The following is a 17,245-nucleotide window of genomic DNA, read 5'->3' on the forward strand; positions in this document are numbered from 1 at the left end:
ATAAGGATTGATTGAGTATGTCTAAACACACCAGCCAACTGGTCTGCGCATGCTCTGAGGACGCGGCCGGGAATGCCGTCTGGACCTGCAGCCTCGCGAGGGTTAACACACTTAAATGTTTTACTCACGTTGGTTACAGTGAAGGAGAGCCCACAGGTTTTGGTAGCAGGCCGTGTCAGTCGCACTGCATTGTCCTCAAAGCGAGCAAAAAAGTTGTTTAGTCTGTCTGGGAGCAAGGCATCGTGATCCGTGACGGGGCTGGTTTTTCTTTTGTGGTCAGTGATTGACTGTAGACCCTGCCACATACCTCTCGTGTCTGAGCCGTTGAATTGCGACTCCACTTTGTCTCTGTACTGACGCTTAGCTTGTTTGATTGCCTTGCGGAGGGAATAGCTACACTGTTTGTATTCGGTCATGTTTCCGGTCACCTTGCCCTGACTAAAAGCAGTGGTTCGCGCTTTCAGTTTTGCGCGAATGCTGCCATCAATCCACGGTTTCTGGTTTGGGAATGTTTTAATAGACGCTGTGGGTACAACATCGCCGATGCACTTGTTAATAAACTCGCACACCGAATCAGCGTATTTGTCAATGTTGTTGTTCGCCGCAATGCGGAACATATCCCAGTCCACGTGATCGAAGCAATCTTGAAGCGTGGAATCCGATTGGTCGGACCAGCGTTGAACAGACCTGAGGGCGGGAGCTTCCTGTTTTAGTTTCTGTCTATAGGCTGGGAGCAACAAAATGGAGTCGTGGTCAGCTTTTCCGAAGGGAGGGCGGGGGAGGGCCTTATATGCGTCGCGGAAGTTAGAATAACAGTGGTCTAGGGTTTTGCCAGCCCTGGTAGCACAATCGATATGCTGATAGAATTTGGGGAGCCTTGTTTTCAGATTAGCCTTGTTAAAATCCCTGGCTACAATAAATGCAGCCTCAGGATATGTGGTTTCCAGTTTACATAGAGTCCAATGAAGTTCTTTCAGGGCCGTCGATGTGTCTGCTTGGGGGGGGGAATATACAAGACTGTGTCTGCTTGGGGGTGAATATACAAGACTGTGATTATGATCGAAGAGAATTGTCTTGGCAGATAATGCGGTCGGCATTTGATTGTGAGGAATTCTAAGTCAGGTGAACAAAAGGACTTGAGTTCCTGTATGTTGTTATGATCACACCACGTCTCGTTAATCCTAAGGCATATACATACCCCCGCCCTTCTTCTTACCAGAGAGATGCTTGTTTCTGTCGGCGTGATGCGTGAAGAAACCAGGTGGCTGTACCGACTCAGCGTGTCGAGTGAGCCATGTTTCCGTGAAACAAAGAACGTTACAGTCTCGGATGTCTCTCCGGAATGCTACCCTTGCTCGGATTTCGTCTACCTTGTTGTCAAGAGACTGGACATTGGCGAGTAGTATGCTTGGGATCAGTGCGCGATGTGCCCGTCTACGGAGCCTGACCAGAAGACCGCTCCGTCTGCCCCTTCTTCTACGTCGTCGTTTTGGGTCGCCAGCTGGGATCCGATCCATTGTCCTGGGTGGTAGGCCAAACAGAGGATCCGCTTCGGGAAAGCCGTATTCCTGGTCGTAATGTTGGTGAGTTGACGTTGCTCTTATATCCAATAGTTCCTCCCGACTGTATGTAATAAAACCTAAGATTACCTGGGGTAACAATGTAAGAAATAACACATAAAAAAAAAAAAAAAAAAAATACTGCAGTTTCCTAGGAACGCGAAGCGAGGCGGCCATCTCTGTTGGCGCCGGAAGTACAGACCACATTGAAAACTGATATTCAATTTTTCATTACCTACATTGTCATTCTTTAGATGTTATTTTTCATGCTTTGTGTCCTTTCAGATTAGCCTTGTTAAAATCCCTGTCTGCCATCTAAATCTGCATCTTAATCTGCATCGCGATGATGTCTTCTGGGGAGATTGTTTTTCCTGCTCGGTTCGTCAAGGGATCGATCAGGACACCCATGTTGTTGAGGGATTCACTAAGGATTTCATTTCCATTGTTGTCCTATGCCTGCACAATATTGGGCCCAATGACTCAGGCAAGAGAGCCCAGGAACACAACTACCAAGAGCAGGTTGATGTTTATTGTCAGGAGTCTTGTCCTGGAGGAACAAGTGAGTGATTTCCCCTTTGATAGGTCTGCTGCAAAGTCAAAATTGGCTATATTGTAAAAATGTATTAAAATGTAAGGTTACACTAAGGAAAAACGGTTCTTCGGCTGTCCTCATAGGAGAACCCTTTTTGGGTCCAGGTAGAACTCTCTACATTGAACCCAAAAAGGGTTCTTTAAAGGGTTCTCCTATGAGGACAGCCAAATAAATATTTTAGGTTGTAGATAGGAAAAGGTTCTAAGAGTGTACATTTAAAATCTAATTATACAACTTTGTGGTTGTGCCAGCTAGTGACCACTCTGCAGAGCTGCCGCCAGAACAAGTTTCATAACGAAAAAATGCTAACCTGCCCACCAAGACTGCCATTCCGCTATCCATGTTTTCTTTGCTGTGCCTCAGCTTTTACAGTCAAGTTCCTGTTTATCATAGATATTTGTCTGAAATTATCTCAGGAGTAAGGAAGTATCAGCCCTATTAATCTTTACAGGCAAAATGTCATGTTTTATCAGCTTCATTGGGTTACTGACTAACCATGTTTGAACCGTTGATCCTTTGAAGTTACAGCACGTTTGTTTATCACTGGATTTTTGTTTGTGAGTACAATAAAATCATCAACATAAAGAGATCATATAAAGGAAAACATACAGAAGAAAATGGAATACATTTACAGAGGTTCAGGGGTGTGGGCTTAGTCCCCTAACGGGGTAGGCAACAACACATCCGCCACGCTGACCATCAACACAGGGGCCCATCAGGGGTGTGTGCTTAGTCCCCTCCTGTACTCCCCGTTCACCCACGACTGCGTGGCCATGCGCATCACTTTATTCCTATCTATATGTACATACAGTTGAAGTCGGAAGTTTACATACACTTGGGTTGGAGTCATTAAAACTCGTTTTTCAACCACTCCACAAATTTCTTGTTAACAAACTATAGTTTTGGCAAGTCGGTTAGGACATCTACTTTGTGCATGACACAAGTAATTTTTCCATCAATTGTTTACAGAGATTATTTCACTTATAATTCACTGTATCACAATTCCAGTGGGTCAGAAGTTTACCTACACTAAGTTGACTGTGCCTTTAAACAGCTTGGAAAATTCCAGAAAATGATATCATGGCTTTAGAAGCTTCTGATAGGCTAATTGACATCATTTCAGTCAATTGGAGGTCTACCTGTGGATGCATTTCAAGGCCTACCTTCAAAGTCATTGCCTCTTTGCTTGACATCATGGGAAAATCAAAAGAAATCAGCCCCCCAAAAAATTGTAGACCTCCACAAGTCTGGTTCATCCTTGGGAGCAATTTCCAAACGCCTGAAGGTACCACATTCATCTGTACAAACAATAGTACGCAAGAATAAACACCATGGGACCACGCAGCCGTCATACCGCTCAGGAAGGAGATGCGTTCTGTCTCCTAGAGATTAACGTAATTTGGTGCGAAAAATGCAAATCAATCCCAGAAACAGGTACAAAAGTATCTATATCCACAGTAAAACGTGTCCTATATTGACATAACCTGAAAGGCCGCTCAGCAAGGAAGAAGCCACTGCTCCAAAACCGCCATAAAAAATGCCAGACTACGGTTTGCAAGTACACATGGGGACAAATATCGTACATTTTGGAGAAATGTCCTCTGGTCTGATGAAACAAAAATAGAACTGTTTGGCCATAATGACCATCGTTATGTTTGGAGGAAAAAGGGGGATGCTTGCAAGCCGAAGGACAACATCCCAACCATGAAGCACGGGGGTGGCAGCATCATGTTGTGGTGGTGCTTTGCTGCAGGAGGGACTGATGCACTTCACAAAATAGATGGCATCATGAGGGAGGAAAATTATGTGGATATATTGAAGCAACATCTCAAGACATCAGTCAGGAAGTTAAAGCTTGGTCGCTAATGGGTCTTCCAAATGGATAATGACCCCAAGCATACTTCCAAAGTTGTGGCAAATTGGCTTAAGGACAACAAAGTCAAGGTATTGGAGTGGCCATCACAAAGCCCTGACCTCAATCCTATAGAACATTTTTGGGCAGAACTGAAAAAGCATGTGTGAGCAAGGAGGCCTACAAGCTGACTCAGTTACTCCAGCTCTGTCAGGAGGAATGGGACAAAATTCACCCAAATTATTGTGGGAAGCTTGTGGAAGGTTACCCGAAATGTTTGACTGAAGTTTAAATTGTTTAAGGCAATGCTACCAAATACTAATTGAGTGTATGTAAACGTCTGACCTACTGGGAATGTGATGAAAAAAAATAAAAGCTGAAATAAATCACTCTACTATTATTCTGACATTTCACATTCTTAAAATAAAGTGGTGATCCTAACTGACCTAAGACAGGGAATTTTTACTAGAATTAAATGTCAGGAATTGTGAAAAACTGAGTTTAAATGTATTTGGCTAAGGTGTATGTAAACTTCCGACTTCAACTGTATCTACCTCAATTACCTCGTACCCCTGCACATTGACTCGTTACCCCTTGTATTTAGGCAAGTTACTCATTGTGTATCTATTACAGTTTTTCCTCGATTACTTAAACACAAAAACTGGTTCCTGTAGCACAAAAACCCAAACCCTTACGTCCTTCCCAAAATACACATTTCCCATAAACGTAAACACTATTCACCCGTTTCAATATTCAAAACGCTTTCTGCAAAACCTTACACAAAACTGGCCAAATAAATCATTAATTGTACTATATTTAGCAAACACATGCTCTCAATATAATTAACTCAAGTCATCACAACCTAAACTCAAAGAGCACACCCTTCTCCAGGTGCAAACACTAAGCCTCAAAAGTATTAACACACCAATCAGAAATAGGGCCTAGAGGCATGTCCATGTGCTTTGGAACAATGGATCCTAACAATGCCGAAGTTGCAAGAAAACAGAGGAAGACAACAACAACAAGTAATCTCATGAAATCCATGCCACCCTAGTTCATCATGTGTTCATACATGGGAGGACTATGAGAGAAGCTGGACAGCTAGTTCAACCCAACCCATTACACGGTTGCATCCATTGTCCGTACTTTCAGAAGGAAAAACAGGTAATTTGCCTTGTTGTTACTGTGATACATGTAATGCATATAGACTGAATCTCCACTTTGTTCTCAGTGTAGTTTTTACCACAGTAATGGATGACCATAGGTCAGTAATGGTCAAATTTCATTTTTGCAGAACTGAGAGGCGGCCATCTATTGGAGGTAGGCGGAGACTTCTCACAGCTGAGCAGGAGACTGTCCTGGAGAATATGGTGATTATTGGCAATAATGCCATCTGTTAGAGGGAAATTCAAACCCATTTAGTTGAAGACCAGGTAGTCTTCCAAGGAATTGACAGCATCAGCATTTCCAACATTGACCGGATCATTCAGAAGAACTACATAAGGACAACCGTGTACCTTTTGAAAGGAATTCAAACAGTTAAGGAGCAACGATTCCAATATGTGCAGGTAATTGCTATACTGTACAGACTTTTTACAGTATGTAGAGTATGGACCATCTCCAGTATATCAATACAGTACTGTAAAGTAATGTGTACAGCAACTGCAGTACACAATTTCATTCCAGTTGTACACTACAGTACTGTATTTGTAGTACAGTAAAAAAATAAGTTTTACTTCTGTAGAGAATCTTTGAGCTGGATGCCACGGCAGACCCACAGGAGTACATTTTATCGACGAGGCAGGGTTCAACCTAACAAAATTGGTCACCGTGCCATCATATAAGTTCCTGGCCAGAGGGGAGGCAACGTCACCCTATGTGCAGCCATCAGCAATCATGGCGTCCTCCACCGCCATGTCAAAGTTGGTCCATACAACACGGCACAACTCCTTCAATTTCTAGATCAGCTGCATAATAACATTCTTCAACAGGAAGGGGAGCCAGGGCAACCAGAGCATGCCCAAGATGTTGTCATTTGGGATTACGGGAGTTTCCATTGGGCTGCTCTGGTTGGCGCCTTGTTCAATGACCACCCCAGGTTAACTGTTCTTTTTTTGCCAGCATATTCCCCATTTCTGAATCCGATTGAGGGATTTTTCTCAGCATGGCGGTGGAGAGTATGACCGTAACCCCTACGCACAGCAAAACCTCCTGGAGGCAATGGTGGACACCTGTGATGATGTGTCTGTGGAGTCTATCCAGGGTTTTCTAAGGCACACAAGGGCATTTTTCCCACGCTGCCTGGCAAGAGAAAACATGTGTGATGTTGAGATATTATGGCCTGACCCAGACCTGAGACGAGATGCTGAGTAACCTGTACATTTGCTGCATTTGGAAATAAAGCTTTTGGAAATTGCGTGTTTTACTGTGCATGGACTCTTCCTTACATGTTTTGTCAGTGTGACATTTCAAAGGTTTTTGACCAAAACAGCATATACAGCAGTATTCCCTTATCCACTAATGGAAGAGGTATTTATTACAGTACTGTTTAAGTTCTCTCGCCAGGGTGTTCCTGAAAGGGTTATCTGGATAGTGCTGTGATTTTACAAAGTTCCAATTATTTATCTAAAACCTATTCTAAACATTTTGGTAGCAGTGTTTTGAATTAATCCCTCCAGTGTTTAACAGTCATGTAGTCTGTGTTTTTGACAGCTTGTGTGTGTTGTCTGAGGGCAAAGTTTGAATTGGGACCCAGAAGTCGAATGTTTGTACCGTTGGGTGTGAGTTCTTTAAATTGTGTGTGAAGATTTGAGAAAATAGTGAGTTGTTCCAGGAATTGTGTCTAAGCTATTGAGAAACTGTATTATCATGCGTTTTCCTTAGAACATGAACCTTTTAAAGAGATACTCTTGCACGTATTAAACCCATATAATGATGTGTATGCATCCTTCGTTACATATCATCTGGAATTATACTGAAAAATATAAAAACGCAACAATTTAAGATTTTACTCAGTTACAGTTCATATGAGGAAATCAGTCAATTTAAATAAATGCATTAGGCCCTAATCTATGGATGTCACATGACTGGGAATACAGATATGAATCAGTTGGTCATATATATATATATATATATATATATATATAAATTTAATATATATATATATATATATAAATAAAATGGGCCTCACAAGGGACCTCAGGATCTCGTCACGGTATTTTTGTGCATTGAAATTGCCATCGATAAAATGCAATTGTGGTCGTTATCCGTAGCTTGCCAATATGATAACCCCACCGACACCATAGGGCACTGTTCACAACGTTGACATCAACAAACTGCTCGCCCAGACGACGCGGTTGTGAGGCCGGATGGACATAGTGCAAAATTCTCTAAAACAACGTTTTAGATTTAAAGGGGTATCCAACACCATAACATTGCCACCTGCAACAGATCACAGATGCAAAAATGTAACTATACGTTTTCACAAGCTGAAGAGGCCATGATGTGCTAAGCCATTTTGATATCAAAGCAGAATTAAAGAGAGAGGTGGTTAACAGTACGGTCTTATTGTTCTCAGCATCTCAGCCGCACTTACTGTACAACCAAGCAAGGCTGCTTTATACTCCCCCATGACATCACTTTCCTGCCATTGACAGAGTGGAAAGAATTATTACATCAGCTCAATAAAACATAGGGTTAAATATGATCATTGCATTCTAAGTAAATATATCACATTAACCTCAGGGCTTTTGGATGAAGGGAAACTTTGAAAAACTATTAAAAAGAAAAGGTCATGGAAATTCATGATACTTACCACAAGCAAGTGTTTGAGGTCATGTAAATAGTAAAGTGTGTTGCTTGAGCGCAAATGACAACGGCCCTTTGTTGCTTGTTTTATTGCAATGTGTAGATTAGATTTCTTGTGAAAATTCCACATGCAAATTGTTATGAACTCTTAAACTTGGGGTAAGGCCACACACAACTTGAGATCAGAGTTTGAAGCCTGTACCAGTAAATGAGGTAACTCTAGAACCATATATGGAAGAGTAGTTTGTTTTGGGAATAGAGGAATCGTTGCCGGTTTGAATCCCAGGGTTCACGATGAAGAACCTGGGAGAGTAAGCTGGCAATGGAAGGGTTGCTGGCATCAGAACCTCAGGTGCCACTGACTGTCATTGTGCCCTTTAAGCAAGGCACTTAACCCAAAACTTGCTCTACAGCAGACTCTGTGCTGCTTCCAGCCTCGTGTGTGTGTGTGTGTGTGTGGGGGTGTAAGGAATAAAAATAAGAAAGACAATTTTCTGATAATAAAGTCTTCCATCTTAAAATGATCTGACATTCAGGTGTGCATGTGTTAAAGCATGGAGTCTATAATGTAATGATATTGTAATTGAGGATAACCAACACAGCCCTTTCCCTGTGCTGCTTTCTCACAAAATATACATACTTGAGTTCATTTTCTTTGCCCTTTTCACAAAGTTATTTCAGTACAACACAAACAAGACGTTTGACATTTAACTCCATTCTTGAAATTAATTCCCACACAGGCAAATACGGTTCAGACATTTCCCAAGAAGGATCAAAGAAATACCCTCATTATTGACACTAAAGCAGTTGGCAGTATGTCCCACTAAATTAAGATGCCATTGATTGATGCTTATCATTACCCAGCTGGAGAGAAAAGTGTGTTAATCTAAATGATATTGCCACAGTTGGACTCCCAGATGATAATCTTGGTGGTGTACACGCTAACACTGCTGAGGCTTGCCAGCATGAAAATAAACACAATTGTTGAGGGGAGATATAGAATGGTAAGAATTACTGGGGAATTTTCTGTTGCAACTTTCCACTAGCCTCTTTTTACAACCCTTCTCAGAATTACTAGATTCACACGCTCAAAACAGCAGCTTGATATATTTTGGTCCACACAGTTAGCAGACCAATTTTGTAGCAATTAAATGAAAATGGAACACCCATAAGTAATTCTTATTGTGGGCAAACACCTCATTTTGTTCCCAAAATAACATTCTGGCTTCCCTGCTGAACCAAAGCTTTACCCCCTCTGTATGCCACTAGCCCAGGATATACACCGTCGGAAATTTGAGACAAAATATCCACAGGAACGTATTATTAAACCAACTTTTCAAAACGCTGATACTGACGGTTTTGTCTCCATCATCTGAGGCTTGCGTTGTAAATACATGCACAAGACGTGGTTAACAATAGCAGAGTTTATGCACCCGTTTACATTGCGTGTGCATGCCTGATATCAGTACCAGCGTTTTTAAAAGTTGGTTAAATAATGTTTTCCTGTGGATATTTTGTCTTAAATTTCCAACGGCATAACGACGAACCAAGCGGACAACTAGTAGAGTGTGTTCAAATTTTATTTTATTCAACATTCTGACCTGCAGAGATCGTGAGAGAATGTGTTCTGGAAAGTTTATGCCTTTGTGTCAGACTGAATAGTGATTGCAAATATATACAGTTTCAACATGTTAATGTAATGTTCAAATAATATTTTTGCAGGAATCTCCTTGCGAATGATTTTGCCGAAGATTGTATCTCCGCTGGCCACCAGATGAGGACCAACGTGGTAAAAGAGATCATGAACACAGAACGTATCTACATCTTGGTAGGCTGAGGCGCTTCCTCTATTTGCTGCACTGCCACTCTAATCTCATCCATCAGCAGGCTGTCTTTCTGAGCCGCTCTATTCAATTACCTTTTGTACCTCTCCATTCCGTGGTCCCCATCTTTGTCAGGGAGTTTAGAAGGAACAACATTTGGATGCACGACATCCTTGGATGGTTTACCTGAAAATAGTGGTTTACATCTCTCCAAAAGACAGGAGCGCAGAAGCATTGGATGGCAACGTAATTAGATAAATGTAACACTAATTTGGTAATGACATTTGACTTAAGATGAAAATACTTGAACTTGTCCATTTATTACAATAGATGTTTGTCTTTGTCCCTTAACCTCTCCCAATCTATTATAATCTGAGGATGGATGTAGGCAAACACCGCTTTCCGTTAAGTGCACACTTGTTCACTCCCATTCGTGGAATTAAAAGCATAGGATTGGTGTAAGCATAGGCGTATGCTTACAGGTGAGTTCCATGTGGGGTAGTGGACAAGTGCATACTTCAGGGGAAAGGGTGCATAATTGGGTCACAAGGCCTGATCTAGAAACCCACAATCTGAGAATATATTTATTAAGGATTGTTAAATGGGGATTATCTATTTCTTTTTTCAAATAGACCTATTCATCCCTAGCTTGCAATCATCTCACCTTCACCCTGTAACTCTTCCCCAGGTCATTGCTGTAAAAGAGAATGGTGTGTTTGAGTAATAAACCTAACGAAGCTGAATGTAGAGGAAAGTTGGTGAGTGAAGCCAAGGGAGATGCATCTGTGACAGCCGAAAGTCAGACAGGAAGGCTCAGATCAACATGGCAGTGTCAACATACAGTTGAAGTCGGAAGTTTACATACACTTAGGTTGGAGTCATTAAAACTCATTTTTCAACCACTCAACAAATTTATCGTTAAACTATAGTTTTGGCAAGTCGGTTAGGACATCTACTTTGTCCTTGACATGTATTTTTTTCCAACAATTGTTTACAGACAGATTATTTCACTACACAATTCCAGTGGGTCAGAAGTATACATACACTAAGATGACTGTGCCTTTAAACAGCTTGGAAATTTCCAGAAAATTATGTCATGGCTTTAGAAGCTTCTGATAAATGATGTCAATTAGCCTGAGTCAATTGAGGTGTACCTGTGGATGTATTTCAAGGCCTTCAAACTAAGTGCCTCTTTGCTTGACATCATGGGAAAAATCAAAAGAAATCAGCCAAGTCTGGTTCATCCTTGGGAGCAATTTCCAAATGCCTGAAGGTACCACGTTCATCTGTACAAACAATAGTACGCAAGTATAAACACCATGGGACCACGCAGCCATCATACCGCTCAGGAAGGAGACGGGTTCTGTCTCCTAGAGTCGAACATACTTTGGTGCGGAAAGTGCAAATCAATCCCAGAACAGCAGCAAAGGACCTTGTGAAGATGCTGGAGGAAACAGGTACAAAAGTATCTATATCCACGACATAACCTGAAAGGCCGCTCAGCAAGGAAGAAGCCACTGCTCCAAAACTGCCATAAAAATGCCAGACTAGAGTTCGCAAGTACACATGGGGACAAAGATCGTACTTTTTGGAGAAATGTCCTCTGGTCTGATGAAACAAAAATAGAACTGTTTGACCATAATGACCATTGTTATGTTTGGAGGAAAAAGGGGGATGCTTGCAAGCTGAGGAACACCATCCCAACCGTGAAGCACGGGGGTGGCAGCATCATGTTGTGGGGGTGCTTTGCTGCAGGAGGGACTGGTGCACTTCACAAAATAGATGGCATCATGAGGGAGGAAAATGATGTGGATATATTGAAGCAACATCTCAAGACATCAGTCAGGAAGTTAAAGCTTGGTTGCAAATGGGTCTTCCAAATGGATAATGACCCCAAGCATACTTCCAGAGTTGTGGCAAATTGGCTTAAGGACAACAAAGTCAAGGTATTGGAGTGGCCATCACAAAGCCCTGACCTCAATCCTATAGAACATTTTTGGGCAGAACTGAAAAAGCGTGTGTGAGCAAGGAGGCCTACAAACCTGACTCAGTTACACCAGCTCAGTCAGGAGGAATGAGCCAAACTTAAACCCAACTTATTGTGGTAAGCTTGTGGAAGGCTACCCGAAACATGTTAAACAATTTAAAGGAAATAGTACCAAATACTAATTGAGTGTACGTAAACTTTTGACCCACTGGGAATGTGATGAAAGGAATAAAAGCTGAAATAAATAATTATCTTCTATTATTCTGATATTTCACATTCTTAAAATACAGTGGTGATCTTAACTGACCTAAGACAGGGAATTTTTACTAGGATTAAATGTCAGGAATTGTGAAAAACTGAGTTTAAATGTATATGTAAACGTCCGACTTCAACTGTAGCTGCTACTGTATTTCTTATTTTCAAAATAAACATTTCTATACCCCCATAGTCACACACTCCCAAGCAAAAACATAATATGTGTATAATTAATTGGTTAGAGAGGTCTCAATTATTACCCTCATTTGTATTCCCTGTAGCTTTAGAATCATGGTAAAGTTGCTTCCCTTTTTAGTCACGTCTTTGGTCACTTTGACGTGAGTCATCTAAAAATATCCTAATAATTGGTTGACAAATAGTGCCTTCTACCAGGTAGGCGATGGCTGCATGGTGCAGTTGGTGAGAAGCAACCGCAGCAACTTGAAGGCGACTTCATCAAAAACTGCATGACCTGTGATAATTTGTATCCCCATAATGCACGTGTCAAACTCATTCCACGGAGGGCCGAGTGTCTGAGGGATTTCGCTCCACCGTTATACTTGACTGATGAATTAAGGTCACTAATTAGAAAAGGAACTCATCTGGTTGCCTAGGTCTTAATTGAAAGGAAAACAAAAACTTGCAGACATGGCCCTCCAAGGAATGAGTTTGACACCCCTGGCCTAGACAAAATTGATCTGCTCTAACGCACCCAACATGTTCACAGTCAATTAACCGTGTAAAATAAGGGTAAATAAATAGACAGCTTTTTTTTTAAACAGGCTCTCAAACACTAAGAGGAAAACAGATAGCAGATAAGACAAAACACATTCACTTTACCTGTAATTAAGCGTGCACTGCAACTCTTCGAATTTGCTGTTGGTAGCCAGCCATCTCTATTCATAGCAATGGTCCACTTTCTTTCGGAAATCTAAAAACTTGAATTGTTTATAGTTTGTTGCAGGTCTCACCGAAAACACAGCAACACGACCCTTTCGAGGACATCATCTTGATATTGAAAGTTTAATTCCTTTTACCACAGCAGCTGGCGTTCTCTACAACTGTTTGACTGTGCTCACTACAACCAAAATAACAAAAATATGCCTGGGCTGCCACACAACGGTCTGGTAAAGGGTCCAAGATTCCACCCGATTAGACAATCACCCCATTAAAAAGTGGAAATCATTTTACCGGTCACACCTTTTAATGGGGTGATTGTCGTCTAATCGGGTGAAGATTTAAAAGGGTCTACAGCGCATGAGCAGTGTGTCACTGTTTCCTGGTTTTGACAATATAGATAGTCAAAACTGACCAGAATTGACTTTTCGTACCAGGTTAGGATAATTAATGTAGCAGGTTAGGAACATTTGGTTAAGGTTAGCAAAAAAATAAATGTAATAAAACTTTATAGACGTCAATTTGACAAACGCTATTCCATCTAGCCATTTCTTCCCAACAACAGCTAAATACTTCTTTTTTTTTTATGTTATGTTCATTTGCACAAACAAAGTTGCACAGAGGCGGTATGCGCAAAGTCAAGTAAAAAATGTTTTTAAAGGTCAAAGTTGAAAGTTGATAGGAGAACCACGTGGTTGGAAGATACGCGCGAAAGAGTATCTCAAAAACAAATGTGACAGAGTTCTGAGCTTGCTAGCTAGGAAGTTAAAGTCAATAACATGTTCGCGTGTTATTAAAGTAAAATTGCTAGGCTATTCATTTCTGGACAGAGTGAACAAGCTTGTGTTACACGAATACCTTGTTTGTTGCATTTTTTTTCCCGGGACATGATAGCTAGCTGGCTAGATTATTTTGCTAACGTTAATTCCATTGTAACGTGCTAGCTATTTTACAGTTCAAGACGACTGTTTTCTCCTATTTAGGGGAGAAAGAGCGAAGGCTGCCTCGAAATTGCAACAATTGTATTTAGTTCGTTTTGTTAAAATACGCGTAAGTTAGCTAACAAACAAAGTAATGGCAGAAAGACCCGAGGACCTCAATCTTCCCAATGCTGTCATCACGCGCATCATCAAGGAGGCGGTGAGTGTGCGCACACATTTTCTACAGATTTTGTTTCAATAGGAGCATACTGGTAAATCAACAATGCGACAAATGCCTGCCATTCCCATGACCTTTACGAAGCTAAATGGCATATACACTCATTGGCCAGTTTATTAGGTACACCCATCTAGTACCGGGTCGGACCCCTCTAGTCATGAAGGGATACACCTGGTCAGCAACCATGTTCAGATGCGCTGTGGTGTTCAAACGTTGCTCAATTTGTATCGCGGGACCTAACGTGTGCCAGGAAAACATTCCCTACACCACCAGGATGTGGTCATGGACACACGATACTTACGCCAAATCCTGACTGCCATCAACATGACGCAACAGGAACTGGCATTCGTGTGAGAATTTGTTTTCCACGCCTCAATTGTCTACTGTTGGTGATTGTGTGCCCACTAGAACTGCTTCTTGTTTTTAGCTGATAGGAGTGGAACCCGGTCTGGTCATCTGCTGCAATAGCCCATCCGTGACAAGGACCAACGAGTTGTGCGTTCCGAGATGCCATTCTGCACACCACTGTTGTATTGTAGTTTTCAATTATTTATTTTTTTACTGTTTTGGGCCCAACTGTTAGCGTGCACGATTCTTGCCATTTTCCTTCGACCTCTCATCAACTAGCTGTTTTCTCCCACAAGACTGCTGCAGACTGGATGTTTTTTGTTTGTTGCACCATTCTCAGTAAAAGCCCAGGAGGGCGGCCGTTTCTGAGATACTGGCACCAGCGCGCCTGGCACCGATCATTCCATGCTCAGTTATTTAGGTCACTCGTTTTGCCCATGCAACTGTTCAAGCGAACAGTAACTGGGTGCCTGTCTGCCTGCTTTCATATAGCAAGCCACGGCCACGTGACTCACTGTAGGGTGAACCATTTTTTGTGAACGGTGGTGTACCTAATAAACTGTCGTGTGTAAATAAATGCTGTATCATAACACAACCATGGATGGAGTAGCTAGTGTTTTTGTGGGTACCTACAATGTTATTCTAGATTCATCCTGAACCTAGCCTATACCCAAATCCCAAAGTCTTGTGTGTTTATAGCCCTTGATCATGACTCTGTTCCACGTTACACAAGTCATTGGACCAAGGTGTCTTCTGTACAGGGGAGTTTTGTTAAGAGCCCCGACTCCGGAACATTAACACACATAAGGACCTTATCTTTCATGTCAGCAAGAAATAACTTATTTTAAAAAACATTTAAATGAATACACCTATTTATAGGGTTAGTGTTCCCACACGGCCATATCTCCATGTTAGTGTGTTTACGGAAAACGGACGGAAGACAGTCAACTATCTGGGTGAACACGTTTGTGGTGTCAGTCTTCAGTTTAATCACTGAAAAATACTCTCGGCTGCAACTGTTAAAACGGTACACAATGTGTATTTTGTTTTTTGTAAATTATTTTGATGTGATATGAAAGTAGAGGGATATATGCTTCTAGAACTGTACCGCAAGTAAATCAATTCAAGTTTAGCTAGAGTATTTGGGAGGTTTTCAGAGCTAATTCAACCACCTTAAACAATCATTTTTAAGGTCCTAGGACTATAAGGAGCAACGTAAGGCTCCTTTTAGTCCACTTTAGTGACAACTCATGCTTGCAAATGACAACACTGCCAGCTAATCTAGTAACACTACCCTCACCATTTTATTGTAAATAGCTACCAGATGGGGTGAACGTGTCAAAAGAAGCCAGGCGAGCCATATCTCAAGCTGCCAGTGTATTCGTCCTCTATGCAACATCTTGGTAAGAGAAACTACATGTGCCGGTGCAACAGGTTTATGCAATAAACACTTAATAATTGGCCATTTATAATACATACCTCCATACAGTCAAGTGCTTTAAGCACCTGGAATATATACATCTTTCTGAGTGCAACAAATAATATTAATTTACCCCCCCCCCAACAGTGCAAACAACTTTGCCATGAAAGCCAAACGGAAAACTCTAAACGCAACAGATGTGATGTCTGCGATGGAGGAGATGGAGTTTGAACGCTTCTTGCAGCCTCTACGTGAATCTTTGGAGGGTAAATGATCATCACCGATCAACATTTAATTTCTTAACAGCCTGTGTGTTTTGGAGACACTGGCCATGTATGAGCGCATCAATTATAATCAGTCGCGAATCATCGACTGAGCAGACTGACAGATCTACACTAAATAACAACTTATTATGATTTGTAGATCAGTCGGTCTGCTCAACAGCAACTGAGCAGTATTGACACACTCAAACATGGCCATTGGCTGGCTTGGCCTGAAAATGGCCCGGCAATGCATTGTGGTCAGTTCTTGCAGACTGCTTGATGCATTTTAGCCCTATTGGAACAATGTTCTGAATTAATGGGGACACTTCTTGTTGTATTACATTCTGTTTTGATTAGAGAACCTGACAAAATGGGAAAATGTAGTTGTGACTGCCACCACAGAGGATTATAAGTAGCAGAGGTTGCTGGGTGTAGGCCTAGTTGTCCCATTTAAACCTAATTTATCTCATTTCCCCTTCATTGGAACAATGCACTTTTTTTCCTATTATGGGGTGGATATTTATAGCACTCTATAAAGCTATGGAAAATTGTGGCCAGTGTCGACTACATTTGTCCACCTTGCTAACCACCGCGACTTAAGTGAATGCTGTTTTTATAACTGAATGTTGTTCCAATACAGCTTACAAGAAGGGCCAGAAGGGGAAGAAAGAGGCATCGGAACAAAAACGCAAAGATGCAAAGGAGAAAAAGAATGATGTGGAGGAGAATGACAAGAGCAGGGAGGAGGAAGAGGAGGAGGAAGAGCGCATGGAGGAAGACCAGGAAGCAGAGAATGAGGTCGAAGAGGAAGAAGTTGAGAATTGATAACTGACTGTTATTCTTCATGTAGTAGAGCACTGATCAGAACACAGATGTGAAGTCAGCGGCCCTGTTTGAGTACTTGGAAAAGGCACACTAATATGTAAATATAATAGTCTCTTGGTTTGACCATTTTAAACACATAAACATGTTACATCCAGCAACAGATACTCTTCTACACAGCATTCAGATTCAGTTGTCAGATCAGTGATTTTATTTAGATGAAGGGTGCTTTTTCAAGGTAAACAAATAGTGTGATGTAATAGTTCTATTCTGTTGTCTTCCAGCAACTGGCTCACTCTGAATAAAGGGAGCAGAATTTAGACCAACAACCATCTCCATCAGTTATTTGCTGGAATAAAGCACAATGCAAACCTGCTGTATTCTGATCAGAAATGCCTTATACCACAGTTTCTAAGACCATTATTGATATAATTTGTTGATGTTCTCAGATGTACTAATTAT

At 41.5% G+C, this 17,245-nt stretch overlaps 1 protein-coding gene and 1 long non-coding RNA gene across 2 annotated transcripts; one reads left to right on the top strand and one right to left on the bottom strand.

Annotated features, from left to right (window-relative positions):
* Window positions 1-9,375: 9,375 nt before the first annotated feature.
* Window positions 9,376-13,315, bottom strand: LOC106570328 (uncharacterized). The gene is made up of 2 exons (XR_006758587.1): window positions 12,716-13,315; window positions 9,376-10,328 (listed from the first exon to the last, which is right to left on the bottom strand). It is a non-coding gene; the product is annotated as an uncharacterized lncRNA (long non-coding RNA).
* A 123-nt stretch (window positions 13,316-13,438) lies between these two features.
* On the top strand, window positions 13,439-17,107 carry pole3 (polymerase (DNA directed), epsilon 3 (p17 subunit)). Its single transcript, NM_001146579.1, is given in 4 exon segments — window positions 13,439-13,912; window positions 15,596-15,681; window positions 15,846-15,964; window positions 16,602-17,107. Coding segments are annotated over 4 exon segments (456 nt in total). The 5' UTR covers window positions 13,439-13,846; the 3' UTR covers window positions 16,787-17,107.
* The last annotated feature ends 138 nt before the right edge of the window (window positions 17,108-17,245 follow it).

This window comes from Salmo salar, chromosome ssa01, assembly GCF_905237065.1.
Source record: "Salmo salar chromosome ssa01, Ssal_v3.1, whole genome shotgun sequence".
Taxonomy (NCBI): Eukaryota; Metazoa; Chordata; class Actinopteri; order Salmoniformes; family Salmonidae; genus Salmo; species Salmo salar.